Source organism: Balaenoptera borealis (assembly GCF_965194805.1).
Source record: "Balaenoptera borealis genome assembly, chromosome: 20".
In the NCBI taxonomy this organism is placed as follows: Eukaryota; Metazoa; Chordata; class Mammalia; order Artiodactyla; family Balaenopteridae; genus Balaenoptera; species Balaenoptera borealis.
Window position 1 is genome coordinate 45087775 of NC_138879.1, and position 16401 is coordinate 45104175.

The 16401-nt window shown below is 50.5% G+C and overlaps 2 protein-coding genes and 1 long non-coding RNA gene across 3 annotated transcripts; 2 read left to right on the forward strand and 1 right to left on the reverse strand.

Moving 5' to 3' along the window:
• Window positions 1-7: 7 nt before the first annotated feature.
• Window positions 8-7584, reverse strand: IFT20 (intraflagellar transport 20). Its single transcript, XM_082371332.1, is given in 8 exon segments — window positions 8-430; window positions 892-995; window positions 1601-1686; window positions 2849-2977; window positions 3137-3167; window positions 3170-3377; window positions 6190-6363; window positions 7049-7584. Coding segments are annotated over 6 exon segments (480 nt in total). The 5' UTR covers window positions 3218-3377; window positions 6190-6363; window positions 7049-7584; the 3' UTR covers window positions 8-348.
• LOC309618095 lies at window positions 382-887 on the forward strand. Its single transcript, XR_014238314.1, has 2 exons — window positions 382-504; window positions 767-887. It is a non-coding gene; the product is annotated as an uncharacterized lncRNA (long non-coding RNA).
• Window positions 6520-16319, forward strand: TNFAIP1 (TNF alpha induced protein 1). The gene is made up of 7 exons (XM_082371327.1): window positions 6520-6674; window positions 9686-10003; window positions 10626-10795; window positions 11228-11317; window positions 11401-11453; window positions 12253-12448; window positions 13596-16319. The coding sequence occupies exons 2-7, from the start codon at window positions 9799-9801 to the stop codon at window positions 13830-13832; spliced, it is 951 nt and encodes a 316-aa protein (XP_082227453.1). The 5' UTR covers window positions 6520-6674; window positions 9686-9798; the 3' UTR covers window positions 13833-16319.
• The last annotated feature ends 82 nt before the right edge of the window (window positions 16320-16401 follow it).

Sequence of the window (16401 nt, forward strand, 5' to 3'; positions counted from 1 at the left end):
GATCAAGCCATTTGAAAATAATAATTTATTGCTTTTCCTTCCAAAGCTTTGTGAATTTACAAAAAAAGTTTATAGGCTGCTCAGTTCAGACTGAGAATGCAAGAGGTGAGAACCTGGACCACAATGGCCACTGGGTGTTCGCCTGCAGATAGGCACTGACGTCTGAAACAAGCTCCCCCAGATTTGTTTTATTGCCTTCAGAGATGCTGCATTCCTCACACACCATCTCACACAACACACTTGAGTCATTAGTCAAGTCACTGGATTGGTACAGAGGTTTTTTTGGTTTGGGGGTTGTGGGTTTTTTTTCTTTTTTTTGCCCTCCTGCTAGAAAATGAAATTTTCAGTTCATTTCTGAAAAATAAATTGGTCAATAAATTCATTTTGTTCTGCTTCTACTTTACACAGAGCTTCATATTCAACCCGATACCTGAAAAACAAAATTGTTAGAAGCCCTCAAAATGGATGAAATAAACCACGGACTTAATTCTTCTAGAGAAGAATGTAAGTGATTTAGATGATTCCAAGAAACGGTGTGAGTTCAAAATGAAGTTAGTGAGGGCAAGAAAGAGAGAAAAAATAAGAGGCAAAGCCCTACCTAGGGCCACCCATGAGAAGTCTCCAGCCCTGAGAGTCTTCCTTTCAGAGAGCCAGCCAACTCTGGACACTCGCTACCTGAGTGTCCGTGCTCTCAAACTACTAGAGGTTGTCTGATAGTAACAAATTTTTTTCCCATGAAATGTAATTTTATTTTTATTTTAATCAGGATGACAAGTTAAGACACTTCCCGGGAGAACAACGATGAAGAATAAGGACAAGAGGTGACCATTCGAAAAGGAAAAATAGAATTGCAATTCAGTAAAGAACTTGCTTTATGTCAAAACTTCTTACCTTTCAAGCTGCATTTTCTTTTCAGCTATTAGTGCCTGGAGTTGCTGCTGTTGGGCTTCTCTCTGTTTTGCTATAGATTTGAGCAAGTTCCGAGCACCAATGGCCTAGAAAAACACGATACTGCCAAAGAAGGCCATGGCTTCATTAAAGTCCTCAAGTGGGGAAGGGACGCTGCCTGGGGCCGGTGGAGGGTGGGGCGCAGCGTGGGGAAAGTTGAGCCTCAGAGCTTTCGGAGTAAGTCAGAAAGAGGCTTAACCTCACGATCCCAAAGTGCCTGGTGAGAACGGAACTGCAGCTCTGAGGCAGACCTAGGAGTGTCCCCAGAGCCTGGCACACAGTGGCCCATTTGGTGCGCCATTTGTGTCCTTTGCCAAGTCATCTACACTCTGCACGCCTTCATTTTTTCATTTATAAAATGAGGGTAAACCACCTATCTCAGTGATGATGTGAAGATTAAAGGAAACGATGACGGAAAGTACACTGGCATATAAGAGTTCAATAGTAGGTTAACTGGACCAGGAATTATTTCAGGTGTACAACATAATCATTCAATATTTGCATAGGTATTCTTATTTAAAAATCTTGTTCTAATTAAAGAATCCCCGCCCCCCTTCCCCTACCCCCTGACCCCCAAATAAGTCAAGAGGGCAGAAGGATGAGAGGCTAGTGAACCAGGCCAAGATTTAGACAAAACACATGCTGATCTTACCTTCATCTTCTCATTTTCTGCTTCTTTTGCAAGTTGGTCGACAAGCTCAATTAAACCACCAACTATTTTCTGAAACTGGCCGATTTCTTTTGGGGAAAGAACAAAACAAAATGTTTTATTTTCTCAGCATCACCACTCTCCCTCAGCATTCCCGTGAGCAAGAGGGCAGGGCTAACTGCCCCTTCTAATTTGTGTCAGAAAACGTTTGGTGTCTGACACCCTTGGTCTGAACCTAGAGAAGGGTGGCCAGGTGCCCAGCGCTGGACTGGGGCATATTTGGATCTTGAGGCACAAAGGGCTGTGTTCATGAAAGAACCGCCCCAGGACGTGAACACTGCCTCTAGACAAGCCTCAGATAAGACACTAGATTTCAGTTAATGGTGGGGTAGGGGCTTTCCACCTATGACCTGAGCTAATAAAAAGCTCAAAGCATTTAAGGACTTAATCTCGCATTTGCTTTTTTCAATGTCCTTGGGTGTAGTGGAACCCCATGTTACTGAGGAGTAAACTAAGGCCCAGAGGGTAGGACGAGATGCACACAGCAATCAGAAGACTGGTGAGAGAACCCACGCTACCTTTCACCAGTCAAGCTCTCTCCACAGCCTACAGACGTCCAAGAGCTCAGAAATCCCTGCTCTAGCTAGATCTGCTCTGTATTCACTGCTACTGGGTTTGCTTGGCTGCTGGGACAGGAGGCATCCTGGGTATCTCTAGCTAAAAAAAAATGAGTCTTTTGAACTGCCTCTAGAAATTTTCACTCCAAATACTGGCAAGTCAGGGACTTCCCTGGCGGTCCAGTGGTTAGAACTCTGCACTTCCACTGCAGGGGGCTCGGGTTTGATCCCTGGTCAGGGAAGTATTTATTTACTTACGGCCATGCCCTGAGGCATGGCAATCAATCAATCAATCAATAAAGGCAAGTCGGGCACTGAGAACACTATTTCTCCCAAGAAATCAAATCATAACTCCACTTCCCACCCCCAAGCCATAGTTCTGAAGTTTAAGGTTCCTGAGATGGCATATCTAAACAAATACCCTCCTCTCTCCATTGCAGTGTTGTTTTGATTGGTGCTCTGGGACTACGCAAGAAGGCAGGTAGACAAGGTGGGTGGCACATGGGAATTCATGAAGGCCAGGCTCAACCTTCTGGGAGCCAGCAGCTCCACTGTGGCAGGGCCAAAAGCTGCAGTCGGGGTGGGGGCGGGGCACAAAGCTGAGGGGCACCATGTCTCCCCAAATGGCACTCACTGTCCACAAAGTCCTTGCACTCTTCCTTCAGCTCTATGGTCTGCTGGGTAACCTCTGGGTCCAACACCCGCAGCTTGTTCAGCTCATCAAAGTGCAGCCCTGCTTCACCCAGGATGTCCTTGGCCATGGCTGTAAAGAAACCAGCCCCAATCCCCGATCACTTCCCAGCCACTCAAGGAAATGCCTGCATCCAGCCCAGCCCCACTCCTGGCCCCCGACACCAATGCCAGAAACCCAGATGTTCCAAAGGCTCCCCCTTCCCTCTGCCTCTGCCTCTCTGAGCCTCACCTGTTTCCTTTCCAGCTTCCCTAGAGAAGAGCAGTCCTGCTCTGAAGGGGTGACAGTGTCAGCCAGGAAGAGGTGTGTCATAGGAGCAAGGGTCAGGAAAGAATAAAGTCCAGTTGCTTGTCACAGGCATCGTTCATTCAACACACATTTCTTGAGGGCCTACTACATGCCAACACTGCTAGATTCTGGGGGTAAAGATGAGTACAACATGGTGCCCGCCCTGGAGGAGCACAGAGTTTAGCTGGAGGAAGACAGACATGTACACTGAAAAATTATACTGTGTTAAGTGCTTTTACAGAAATATCACTAAAGCGTGGAGGAGAATAGAACAGTTAACTTGGGGTGAGGAAGTGACATGTGAACTAAGTTGTGAGCCATAAGCATATTTATTTAACCACAGCTATGTACCCAAAGGGACATAAAAGAGCTTTTCAAATATAGTACAGGAACAACATAAAAGACAAGTAAATCTGAGCGAATTAAAAATTAAGGTTAAAAAAATAAGAAGCCAGGTGTAAGAATATTACCCAAAATGTATGCCACAGGCACAGCTGCCTGAACTGGGACCCAAAGGAGTCAGTCTCTTTCTAGCAGAAAACACAAAAAGGAGTGATATATCATCAAGAACATACCAATAAGGAGGCCAGGGAAAGGCATTCCAAGCAGAGAAAACAGCCTGGACAAGAGCATGAAGCCACTGGAAGGGCCTATCCTGCCTAGAAGATGAAAAGACAGAGGATGGAGTTGGAAAGGTCGGATGGAGCCAGATCAGAAACACCCCGTGTGCTAAGCTAAGGAGTTTGGTTTTTTTTTTTCTCTGTAGACAAGAGAACCAGCAAAGATAACGTCTCCCTTCCCAGGCCACCTTGCATTCCTGGTCCAAAGGATGCCTCAACTCTGGGAAGGAAACACTGAAAACTCACCCCCGTTCTGGCTTAAATACACACACAAAATAAAATAAAATAAAAATAAGAGAGCACATACCCTGTCTAAAAAGGGAGGCAATGCTACTTAGGTCTAGCCATTGGCTGCTATACCAATTCCCACACCCCAGGTGTTCCGAAGGCTACCACAAACTGGCCCTGCGCCAGCCCTTCCCTCCCACCTCCCCCAGCCTCACCTGATTCCCTTCCAGCTTCCTTAGAGAAGTTCTGTTCTGAATGGGGTGATTCTGCGAGTGACTTCCCGGGGTAGGTGTGCCATAGGAAGAGCAATGGTTAAAAAGAATTAAGCTCCATTCTTGCAAGAACTGATTTTCAAGAGGACCAGAAATCCAGATTAATATATGAAATCTGATTTTTAAAGGAGAGTATCTAATTCAAAAATTTTAAGCAAGGAAAAAAAAAAAAACCACTTCCAACACTGTGGGCCAACTAATGTATGTTTGGCTGTGTATGACCGTGAGCCTTTGGCCTCACTGGCCTTTGGCCTCACTGGAGCCCATTCAAGTAAGTTGGCTAGCATCTTTATTCTGAAACATTTTAATCATCCAGAGCTCCCTTATAACTGGGCTTTTAAAAAAGACCTGTCTTCCTATGTGTTCTATGTACACATATAGTCTAAGCATTTAACACCTACCAGCTGATTAATTAGAACAACTGTTTCAAGGAACCTGAGGGCACAAAGATCTGCTTCAACTTCCACTCTCTTCCCTGGGAGCTTGCATTTATTCACAAACATCTACTGAGTTCCTGCTCTGGGGATAGAGAAGTGAAGAAAATGCTTTAATGCTTTAGCTTCTGACCTCTGGACAGACAGTAAACAGATAATCATGAATTGTGATAACAGTATGAAGAAAAGCACATGGTGCTACGTGAAGCCGTAGGAGGAGGACATAATTCATATGTAAACAAAATTACAAAAAAAATTTGTAAACAAAAGTCTTCTGAAAAAGTGACACGCTGAGACCTAAAGGGTGTCCAGAAGTTTTTCAAGTTAAAGGGGGGAGGAGGTATTCCAGGCAGAAGGAAAAGCATGTGTGAAGATGCTGAGGCTGTGAGAAATCTGATGTGTTCCAAGAGCCAAAAGGCTAGCGTGGTAGAAACACTGAGCAAGGGGAAGAGAGGAACGGGATGAGGCGAGGTGGGGAGGCTAGGGCTGGACGGCGGAGGGCTCTGAAAGCTGCAGCAATGAGCCTGGATTTTCTCATAAGGGTAATTAATGGGCAGCCAGCAGAGTGGCATAGTCAGATATGCCTTTTAGAGAGATCACTCTAACCCAGGATGGAGAATGGGTTGGAGGGAATAAGAGGATGGAGCTACAACTATCTTGTTCATCACTGTTACCCGAGCATTTGGCATGGTGCCTGCACAGAACTGGCACTCAGCAAATGTCTGTGGCATGAATGACTGTGACAACGAACAGAGCAAGCTATTTCAGTAACCAAGGCTTGGAGCTGAAGAAAAGTGTTCCGATTTGAGATGTTTTGTAAGTCGAGTTGATAGGACTTAGTAAAGGATGATTGAATGCAGGGGTTTGGGGAGGAGTGAAGGAGAGTCAGGCAAGATTCCCGTGTATCCGGCCGGAGCCAGCTGCACGGCTGGAAAGCACATAGTTGAATGAGATGGGTCAGACCGAAGAGGAAGTGTAGGCAGAGGGTTCACAGCCGACTACCGCATTCTCTCCCAACTACCACCACACGCGCACCTGAGGAGCACCGGGCACAAGAGCCGGACTGAGCTCCCTGCAGATCAGGGTGGTGACGCGCTCTCCGCCCCCCGGCCCCCCGGGCTCTTCCGGACCCACGCTGGGCGCTACGAGCAGGCTCCATCCGTGGGGTGTGGGGAAAATTAGGAAGACCTGGGTGATGGAGCTGGCTGTCTTCACTACGTAAACTCCTTGAACTTATCTGAGCCTCTGTTTCCTCCTAAGGTGGTTGCGAGCATCAGCGCGTAAAGCTCCAGGCCCTAGCCGGGGGTAAAACCGCTCCCAGAGCCGAGCGGAATTCCCACGTTTCTTTCACCCTGGGAAAGCTTTTCCTCGGGCCGCGCGCCTGTCAGGCTCATCTCGGCCCGGGCCCGCCCACGTCCCCCGACCCGGAGTTCATGGCTTACCTGTCTGCCCCACAGCGGCGGCGGCGGCTGCGACCCAGGCTGACGTCGGCAGGCAGCTTCTCTCCGGTCAGTGGCAGCCGGCGTCCTGCCCGCCAGCCTCAGCAGCGGCTACGGCAGAACCTGTTTACGCCTAACGTCACTTCCCGACCTCGTAAGCCCGTACACCCGCAGAGCCTGCTGGGAAACAGAGGCCTGAGAGGAGAGACGGCTGCCTACAAGACCCAGAGGCCTTTGCGCCGGAAAGGCTGCCGGAAGTAGCTGTGCGTTCACCGCGGGATTCTCTCAGGGGCTCCTCCCTCCGCCCTGATTGGGTGCTGGGCCTGCCCCGTCTTATAGTCTCAGGCTCCCGCTGGCTTGGGGCGGAGTCAGCGGGTAGAGGATGGGAGTTTAAGGCCCGGGATTGCTGGAGGGCAGGCGGCCACAGTCTAGGGGCGGCACGGTGTCGACTTGCAACCCAGCTGAGAGGAGAGGCGCCACCTGGGAGGGTGAGAGCCGAGCCGGCCCATGCCCTAGGGGAAGGGATGGACGGGTCCAGGGCTGAGCAAAGAAAGTCCCTCCTGGTCTTGGGGAAAAGGCGTGGGACGGCGAAGGGAGATGGAGAGCTGAAATCCTCCCCTGGGGGTGGGTGTCAGAACCGGTCTTGGTTTCTCGATAGTAGGGAGGGGTACGGGCTGGGGAAGACTCTACACTGGCCACGGAGAGGTTGGGTCTCGATGAATTTCCCCAGACCCTTTGGATAAAGCATGAGATTTGCACCTCGGGTTTCTGCTAGATCCGCCCTTTCTAGCCAAGATCGGCTCCTCCCCTCGCCATCCCCAGTATGACGAATTTCTGGGACCTTCTTTCCTTAGGACCCCACCTTGTAACACCGCCGTGGTTGTTTGTCCTTTATTCGTCTTGGGTTGCCATTCGCTTCGCCGAGTGTGTCATGGATACGCCCCTAACATCCCCAAATATCCACACACAAAGTCCGGAAGGAAGAGCATTGAGGCTCTCAGTGGAAACTTCATTCTCACCGGAGTTACTTTCTGGGGCGTCACCTGCCACAGGATTCCTGGAACCCATTGGCCTGGGCGGAATCTGAGCGGGTGGAATCTGAGCTGACGTCATCCAGGGGCTCAAAGCAATTGCTTTGTTGGAAAAGAATAGATTAGCTTGGATTTGTCTTCCTCTTGGCAGCCGCCTAGCCTTTAGTGAGCTCCTTTTCTCTGATCCTGGGGAAATTGGGCTAGACACAAAATACATAGGGAACTTGTTAAAACCTGTTAAGGGGTGGATTTATTCCTTTGGGGTGGGCAGAGGAAGGTAAGGTGACCTCATACTATTCAAGTTTACTTACTGATTGGGCAATATGCTGGTGGGGGCTCATCCGTACATGACAAGCCACCAAAGGAATTCAATATTTCACACAGCACCTGCCCTGGGCCTTCCTAGGACATTCCTCCCAGGGACCTACCGAAATCTTTTCGGGGACAATTTCAGTCTAACAAACTGACAAATACTTTTAAATGTGCATAGCATTGTGCTAAGCACTGTTTAGAGAGTGGAGCAGTAAACGTGGGAAAACCAGTGCCCTTCTGGGTTACACTTAAAAGAGATAACGAGGTAAATTTCTGCAAGTTGTGATGATGAAATTAGGTCATTTCGCTTTTTTTCTGATTTCATTACCAGCACTGCAGTCCAAGCCTTCATTATCTCTTGCCTAGACTACTGCTTCCTCCGGTCTTCCCATCTGGTCTCTTGCACCCTTGTGGTCCTTTCTCTACACAGTAGCCAGAGTGATCTCAGATCATATCACTCCCCTGCTCTAAACCCTACAATCGATTCCCATTGCAATTAGTATAAAATCCAAACTCTTCAATATGATCCAGCCCCTGCCTTCCCTGAGCTTACATCCAGCCAACTTCCCCCTTCTTTCTATGCACCAGCCATCTTGGCCTTGTTTCTGTTCCTAAAATTTGTGTCTGACTGAGGAACTTTGCACCTACTCTTCCATCTGTCTGGAATGCTCTTAGAGCTCAGCTGGGAAGTCACCTTCCCAAAGAGGCTTTCCCTGGCTCCCCATCTAAATTAGTACCTCTTCCTAGACACTCTCTCTGTTTTATTATCTTTATTATTACGTTTCTCACCTTCTGGAATTGCCTGCTTATTTATTCATTTTCTTGTTTGTTGTCTTCCCACTAGAATGTAAGCTCTATGAGGCTGACTTGTTTGTTCTCTTCTGTATCCCCAGCACCTGGCACAAAGCAGGAGCACGATAAATGCTAACGCTTATTATTTTTTTTCTTGTTAACTGACATTATCATGCTTCTTTGACCTCCTTGAAGTCAAGGACAATATCTTTTCATCTCTTTATCCCTCCTGCTTAACTGGGTAGGTACTCAATATTGTTTTATTGCCAAATGAATTAAATGAGTTGATATATATTAAATGTCTAGAATAGTACCTGGAACATAATAAACATGCAAAGAATGTTTGCTTTTTGTTTTCGTTCAGTGAATGAATTTTAGTGTTTCTTTAGAAAGCCAAAACATGTATAGAATCTAGATCATAAGGGGTGATCTGGCTTTGCCCTCCTCTGCTTTGCTTGCTTCTCCCTCCTGTAAACTCCCGTCAGTGTTTCAGTTTCCAAATCACCTAATTGTTTTCAAATTTATCATCTGGTCTTTTTTGGCCCTTTCTCCCCATTCTTGTTGGGCAGGAAGAGAGAAGGAGATAAGGCTGGACCTGTTCTCAGGAAAAAGGAGCAAAAATAGCCATCCTGTAGTTGTTCTATCCTGAAAAATGGTGACAATTTCAGGAACTTGGGACAGGGCTGATGCCAAAAAAGGGGAAGGTCAGGAAACCTTGGCTGGAGCTAGGGTAACCTCTGCCAGGAATACTGGCCGGCTTCCTCCAGCCTGGCTCAATCCATGTTCTCCTGAAGCTGCTGTTACTTGCCTTCCTGAAGCCAGTTTCTGGGTGGTGCTCAAAGGAAGCGCTGGTGCAGGCTGCTCCTGAGCCTGGAATCGTTAGAAAGGAAGTGCATCCTGTCCCTCAGACTCCTGGGAAACTCCTAGGCTGGCTGGATTCCCAGTAGGTTTGGCTGGAAATCTTGGATCCTGGGAACACTGAGAAGAAAACAACTGGAATCTGACTGGTGGATCCCCAGGGTGAGGACTTCTGCTCTGCCCAGTCTGTTCCTGGAGCTGTCTTTGATTAGCTCCAAGAGTTTACTTGGCCTCCTTGCCGCCCAGAGCTGGACCAAGTCTCAGGGAGACTGATGAGGTGACCAGCATCGGGTTCTGGGAGGCTGTGCTCCCAGACCTGGTTCCTGGTACCATGAAGAACAGCAGGAATGTCTTTTTTGCCATTGCCTAGGGCTTTAGCCTCGCCAGGGAGTCTTGGGCTCATAAGGAGAGAATGACTGGATGGTCAATGTTTGTCTTCCTGTTCCCTCCTGGCTGAGGGCTCTCCTCTGCTGACTCCTGTCTTCTCTCCCATCTCCTGCTCACAGCGCTGAGAGTATGAGGCTCTGGCCTCCACTGGCCACTCACTCGTGACCCTTCCACCACGGCGGGGCCTTCCAAGCCAACCTCCTGCCGTGTGGTGATCTACCTGCAACGGGAGATGTCGGGCGATACCTGTCTGTGCCCAGCGTCAGGGGCCAAGCCCAAGCTAAGCGGCTTCAAGGGAGGAGGCTTGGGCAACAAATACGTCCAGCTCAATGTGGGTGGTTCCCTGTACTACACCACCGTGCGGGCGCTAACCCGGCATGACACCATGCTCAAGGCCATGTTCAGTGGGCGCATGGAGGTGCTGACCGACAAAGAAGGTGAGGTGCTGGGGCTTGTTGGGTGGGGTGGGGAAGGAAGGAGAAGTTCCTGAGGAAGTGATTTCAGGGCATGGCTCAAGCCTGGCAGATCTGGAATCTAGATTCATTTTCCCTGTTCACCTAGTGCAGGACTCCTTCACCTGGAGTTCTTGGTAGAGCTTCAGAATTCTTTGAAATTATACATAGAATGTTGTGTATTTACATATTTTCCAGGGAGAAGATCCATACTTTAAAAATATTCACATAGGACTAGATTCTCAAAAGAGCCATTGCCATAGTGCCTGGGCAGCAGGCCAAAGGCAAGCAGGGCCGGGTGTTTCTGTGTTGCCGGGAGGTGGGCCTGAGCACTCTTGAGCTTAGACAAATTCTGTGGGCCTCTGCAGAGCCTGGAGGACCTGTGTCTCCCACGGTATGTGCCAGTTCTTGGCTTCAGGGAGGAGGGGTGAAAAGCAGCCATGGACTTAACAGCTGGAGGTTCTGTTCCCGCTCCCGTCACGCAATGCTGTGGGCTCTGTGCTCCTTATCACCTACCACCAGGCTCGTCAGGTGGCCTTTGCCTGCTACCTGCTCTGAGGTACCTGGAGGCAAACAGTAACCCTCTGGGGCCTGTCTGAATCCCTAGGCTGGATCCTCATAGACCGATGTGGAAAGCACTTTGGCACCATTTTGAATTACCTCCGAGATGATACCATCATCCTCCCTCAAAACCGGCAAGAAATCAAGGAACTGATGGCTGAAGCAAAATATTACCTCATTCAGGGGCTGGTGAACATGTGCCAGACTGCCCTGCAGGTACGGAGGCAGAGTCGGGCAGGTTGATGAGGTCGGGATGGGCCCCCTCCTTCAGGGAGGTAGGGTCCAGCTCCTGGAAGGCTAGGTGGCAGGTATGATTGATGAGTCCAAACCTAGTTAGACACACCAGCTGTTGCCGAGGCCAAGCAAGCTGGCAGCCGGTCGGTTTATAAGGTGATGGACTCAGGCAGTGTGAGTAGACCGTGCTTCTAGTTTATCTGCCTAGATATCTGGATTTTAGGTTTCTGGGACTGGGGGTCTGCTTGCCAGCTGGCAGTTCTATTGCCAGGGGCCTCCTGTCTCTATCTGATGCCTCCTCAACAAGTAGGGGGTGGCCGTGGCAGAGGGGCTCTGACGGCTCCTGGGGAAAGCCTGGCTAAGCCTGGCAAACAGAAGATCTCAAAAAAAGATTCTTGGCTGTGTGTCACCCAGGACAAGAAGGACTCCTACCAGCCTGTGTGCAACGTCCCCGTCATCACATCCCTGAAGGAAGAGGAGAGGCTCATCGAATCCTCCACCAAGGTACTGGGACCTCCGAGGGATGGCCGAGGGCCGCGGGCTGGGGGGTGTCGGGCCCCTGGCCCTCACGCTCTCTTCCCTCACAGCCCGTGGTGAAGCTGCTATACAACAGAAGCAACAACAAGTACTCCTACACCAGGTAGGGGGGGCACCTGCCGAGGGGTGGGGTGCGCTGCCCAGGGAAGGGCCACAGAAGCAGCAGAGAGGGCTGAGCAGACAGAAATCAGGCAGCAGACCCAAGGGAGGCCACCTGCACGCCTGGCACAGTTGGCGTGAGTCTGGGTCTCGGGAAGAGAACAGAGTAGGAGGGAAATCAGAGCTGAGGCGTTTGGAACTCGATGCGGGGCCCTGGCTGGGATGTAGACGGGACTGAACATGAAACAGCCTCTTAACGTGTGTCATGTCAGGCAGCGGGCCAGGTGTTTTCCCTGCATTCTCTATGGGCTGGAGGAAGGCTGGGACTCCTCCTCAGGCAGCCCTCGCTCTTCATAGCTGGGCCAGTGTCCCCCTTGTCCCCCAGTGGCCTCTCAACAGGCCATAGTTAAGTATATACAGGAGGCTGCAGGCTCGGAGACCCAAACCCTCTCAGGGACTCCCCGTGGGCAGACGTATTGCCAGCGTCACCCCCCACAGCCAGGGAAGGGGGGTCCTCCTGCTGAGGTGGCAGCGAGCCTCCTTCCTTCCAGCCTGGTAAGAGGAGACCTCCCTCCCTCAGTCCTCTCTGCTTTAACTTAAAACCAACTCACCTCCTTTTCCTCACAGGCCCCCAAACCCGAAGGGGGCCCCATGACCCTTTCTCTCGCTGTCCCTCTGGCATCTTGACGCTTCCTCGTTTCATGAGCACAACAGCGGAGGGGAGGAGAGATCCCGGCCAGCACCTGCCCCTGTGCTGGGACCCCCCTCACTCCCAGGCCCCCGGGCCCTCACTGGTTTTTCAGCAACTCCGATGACCACCTGCTGAAAAACATCGAGCTGTTCGACAAGCTCTCCCTGCGCTTCAACGGCCGTGTGCTCTTCATCAAGGATGTCATCGGCGACGAGATCTGCTGCTGGTCCTTCTACGGGCAGGGTCGGAAGCTGGCGGAGGTGTGCTGCACCTCCATCGTGTACGCCACCGAGAAGAAGCAGACCAAGGTATGGGGCTTCTGCCTGCGTGAGTGGGGCTGAACCTTTCGCCACCGGGCATACATTTTGCTGTCTTTCCCAAACTTGCCGTGATGGTGCTGCTCAAGGACAAAAGCCGATGCATGGGGTTTAGGGAATGGTATAGAACTCTGCTTTGGTCCACTGAGAGGCAGGGCTGTTGACCAGCAGGGAACAGCCTGGTGCCATGGGAAGGACTGGGTCTTTGGAGTTGGCCCAATTCAGATCTGAATTCTGGTCCCACCATTTATCAGTTTTCTGACTTTGGATAAGCCCTGTAAACCATCTGGGCCTCAGTTTCCTCATTTGAAAACCTGAGAATGATAGTGTGAATTTAACAGAGCTGTTATGAAAATGAGACAGTTCTTAGGAGAAGCAGTGCAGGGCAGTAGAAATAGCTGTTCAGATCTCCTCTGGCCCCCGCTGGTTGGGTGTTTCTGGTCAGTCAGCTTAGCTTCTGCAGTGACAACGCAACGCCAGGCACATGTAAGGGATTTGATAGGAGGTAGCTCACTCTCTCTCCCCCGGCTGCAAGCTGATGGTGCCTCCCTGGAGAAGAGCTGTGCACCCGCCCCCCTCCACCAGCGTGTTTTGGAGACGGCAGAGCATTGCTGGGGTGGAAGGGCAGCTCATCTGGGGGAGAGCTGTGTGCACGTGAAGGCCTCAAAGCAGCCGAGCTTTTATTTTTCGTTTACTGTGCGTCAGGCTCTCTGCTAAGCATTTTGCATCTTTCATGTAATGTTCACAACAACTCTCTTAGGTAGATGTTAACATGTGGAAACTGAAGCACAGCAAGGTTAAGTCCAAGGCCCCACAGCTAATAAGTGGGGGAGCTGTATTTGTACCTAGGCCTGACCATGGAGCCAAGGCCATAGCCTCTACACACACTAGTGCACTGGTCTGGGATTGGGTGAGGCAGGGGGAGGGTGCTAGCGTTCCGCATCTCTGTGTCCGTGGAGTCCGTCTCCTCACGCCTCCTTCAGAAGAAGACCCCCGCCCTCCCTCTTGAGATAGAAAGTCATGTCTCTTGAGAGAGTTCTGGAGGCCTTATGGAGTCAGCACAGGGCCAAGGGCCCTGACATGCTGCTCCCTCTTTGGGGTAAAACCTCATTCGGTCCTCTCGTCCCCCTTGCCCCAGGTGGAATTCCCAGAGGCCCGAATCTATGAGGAGACACTCAACGTTCTACTCTACGAGACCCCCCGAGTCCCTGACAACTCCCTATTGGAGGCCACAAGCCGGAACCGCAGCCAGGCGTCCCCCAGTGAAGACGAGGAAACCTTTGAACTGCGGGACCGTGTCCGCCGCATCCACGTCAAGCGCTATAGCACTTATGATGACCGGCAGCTCGGCCACCAGTCTGCCCATCGCGACTGACAAGACCCTCCCGGAGTCAGGGCACGAGATACCCTGTCTCCTCTCTTGTGGAACCCCGCCCCACTGGCCACCCCACACTGCTGCTGGCTTGGGTCTCTGCTCCAGCACCCAGAGGCATGACAGGCCCTGCCGGGGAGGTCAGAGGGCCTGAGCAGGGGAGGGACTGTATTTCTTTTCCCAGCTCCCGGAGCACTTCAGGATGACTGAGCCCCAGCCCCTTTGCTCAGCATCTCCCTGTCTGCCACAGGGAGCCGCTGCTGCCCCTGGGCTGAACGGACTGACCTGCCCACCCCCCTGCCAAGAGCATTCCCCTTGGCCCTTCGTTGAGCACCCTTTTGCTCTGCTGAAGGGCTGCTTTAGACCTCAGGGGAGGCCCATGGGAAATGGGTTCACTCTGTGGGGAAGGTGGCTTCTGGTGCTGTGGAGGCCCGATTTCTCACAGAAGGTGGGGCTTCTTTTTTCCTAAGGTGTTTAAGCACAGGCTTAATGAGTTTGGTTTTTAAAAAATAATCTAGGAAATGACTAGTTTTAAGTCTAATAATGAGGAGACTGGGTATTTCTGCTCCAGGGTTCCAAGACCCTGGGTAAAACAGAACCCTTGGCCCTTTTGATGCCTTTGGGATCTGTTTCTGTAAAGCACTTTGTACTTTTATTCAGATTTGTATTCTGCCCTGACCCAAGTCATCTTTCTCTGATCCTAACCCCCTTCTCCCTGTAGAATCAATCTGAGGGAGGGGAAAGAAGCAATAAAAAAAAAAAACTGACCAGCTTTGGCTCTGCCAAACTGGCCAAGCAGCTGGCCCAGAGAGCGCTGAGGGGGGGAAGGATGTGTGAGTTAGGACCTATGGTCCTAATAACACCCCTGTAAGAAAGGATACTTTACCCCTATATCTTAGGGTCACATACTGTCTTCCACAGTCTTACATGATTGCTGTCTTTGATTCTCTTGCCCTCGGCTCCAAGGCATGCTGTCCTCACTTACTCTAAACCCAAAGAGCCATCACGGGGGCCCGGAGCTGCTTGCAGCCAGGAGCATGAGCTGCAGCAGGAAGGCTGTGGAGCCCGTGGGCACCACACCGGCCCATCAGCTGAGGACAGCAAACGCAGAGCGCCACGTTCCTGGAGGCCCGGCGCAGAGGCGGCTCTGCTTGGCCACACGTCTCCCTGCCCTGCATCCATGCTGTTGGTTTTGTGTCCTGGCTGGGGAATGGTGGTTCTGCCCAGTGGTGAGTCCCTGAACACAGGGTAACGTGAGTAGCCTAAGAGCCTTGAAAGGTTTCTTCATTTTTCTTGTTGGGTACTTGGCTGTGGAGATACAAGCACTGGCTCTTGGGCAAGGGTGCAAGTTCCTCTTCAGGGCTTTGGTATTCATTCCCTTCTGTTTGGCTTGGCCCTTAGGAGGCTGCTTATCCGAATTCTTTTCCAAAAGAATGCCGCCAGGGAGGGAGCTGTTCAGCCAGCCTAACAAAGCAGCATAGCACTTAGCAGTACCCACTCAGTCAGGAAGGGACATAGCTTATCAAGTTCATGTCTCTTGACTACTCTTACTATAGCTAGATGGCTGCTCACGGCTGACCCCATGAGCCTATGGGCAAATGCCAGGCCAGGGTTAGCAGACACTCACAAGGACCTGAAATGACATGGTGGGGCAGGGGAAAGGTGACTTTAATCAAGCGTTTTTCACTTGTCACAGTCTTGAACGTATAAAGACTTCCAGGTGAGGCACCTTGGTGATCAGCTACAAACGGTTCTTCCAGCCTTCACTGGAGTAACAAGATGAAGACAAATCCATTTCTTTGACCGGATTCCGGCTTTGGCTTTGTGGCTTTCCCACAGTGACTGGAATGCTTCTGCTTGAGGCCCCTGGTCTGCTTCCTCAGCTGCCTTCCTGAAGCCCTTTAATACTCAAAGTCCCAGCTCCCCACTGAGGCATTTTAATGCTTGTCCTTTGACCTCCCCAGCCCCTGTAGCCTCTCTCTACTGCTTTGACATTCAGATCCTCAGCTGTCTCAGTGGTGAGCAGTCTTCCTGGGACTCTGGGCACTTATGTCGTCCAACTGAAAGTATCTCTTTGGTCTTTAAATATTGAATACTAACATTGAACTCACCGAAGTAATCTTAGCTTTTAAAATCAGACTGTGGTGTAAGGGTTTGGGGTATTTTCTTTGAGTTTTCCAGCCCCACTTAGAAAGCAGCTCTTGGCTGTGTGAATTTTTCAACTCTAAGCAGCCCAGGGGAATGTAAACAAAAAGTGTGGATGAAGGTCAAAGCTTCTTGTCAGTTTCTGAGACAACTGGAAGCCTGCTGTTAACTACACGGACCAGGATTAGGTGCTAATCAATCTGTTACCTGAGCAAGTTCTGCTTAAAGGATGGCACAGGTCCTGACATGAGAGAACTTCTTTATCATGTAACTACAATTCTTTGTTGCTCAGCGTCGGTGATGGAAAAAAAACACTAATCTCTAATAAAACTGTGTTACACTGCAGTGGTACAGAGCTGTGCTTACAGTGAGTATAGCTTGGTCAGCTCGCTGCTGTGGACATCATAATTGTATTTCTGTTCACCAC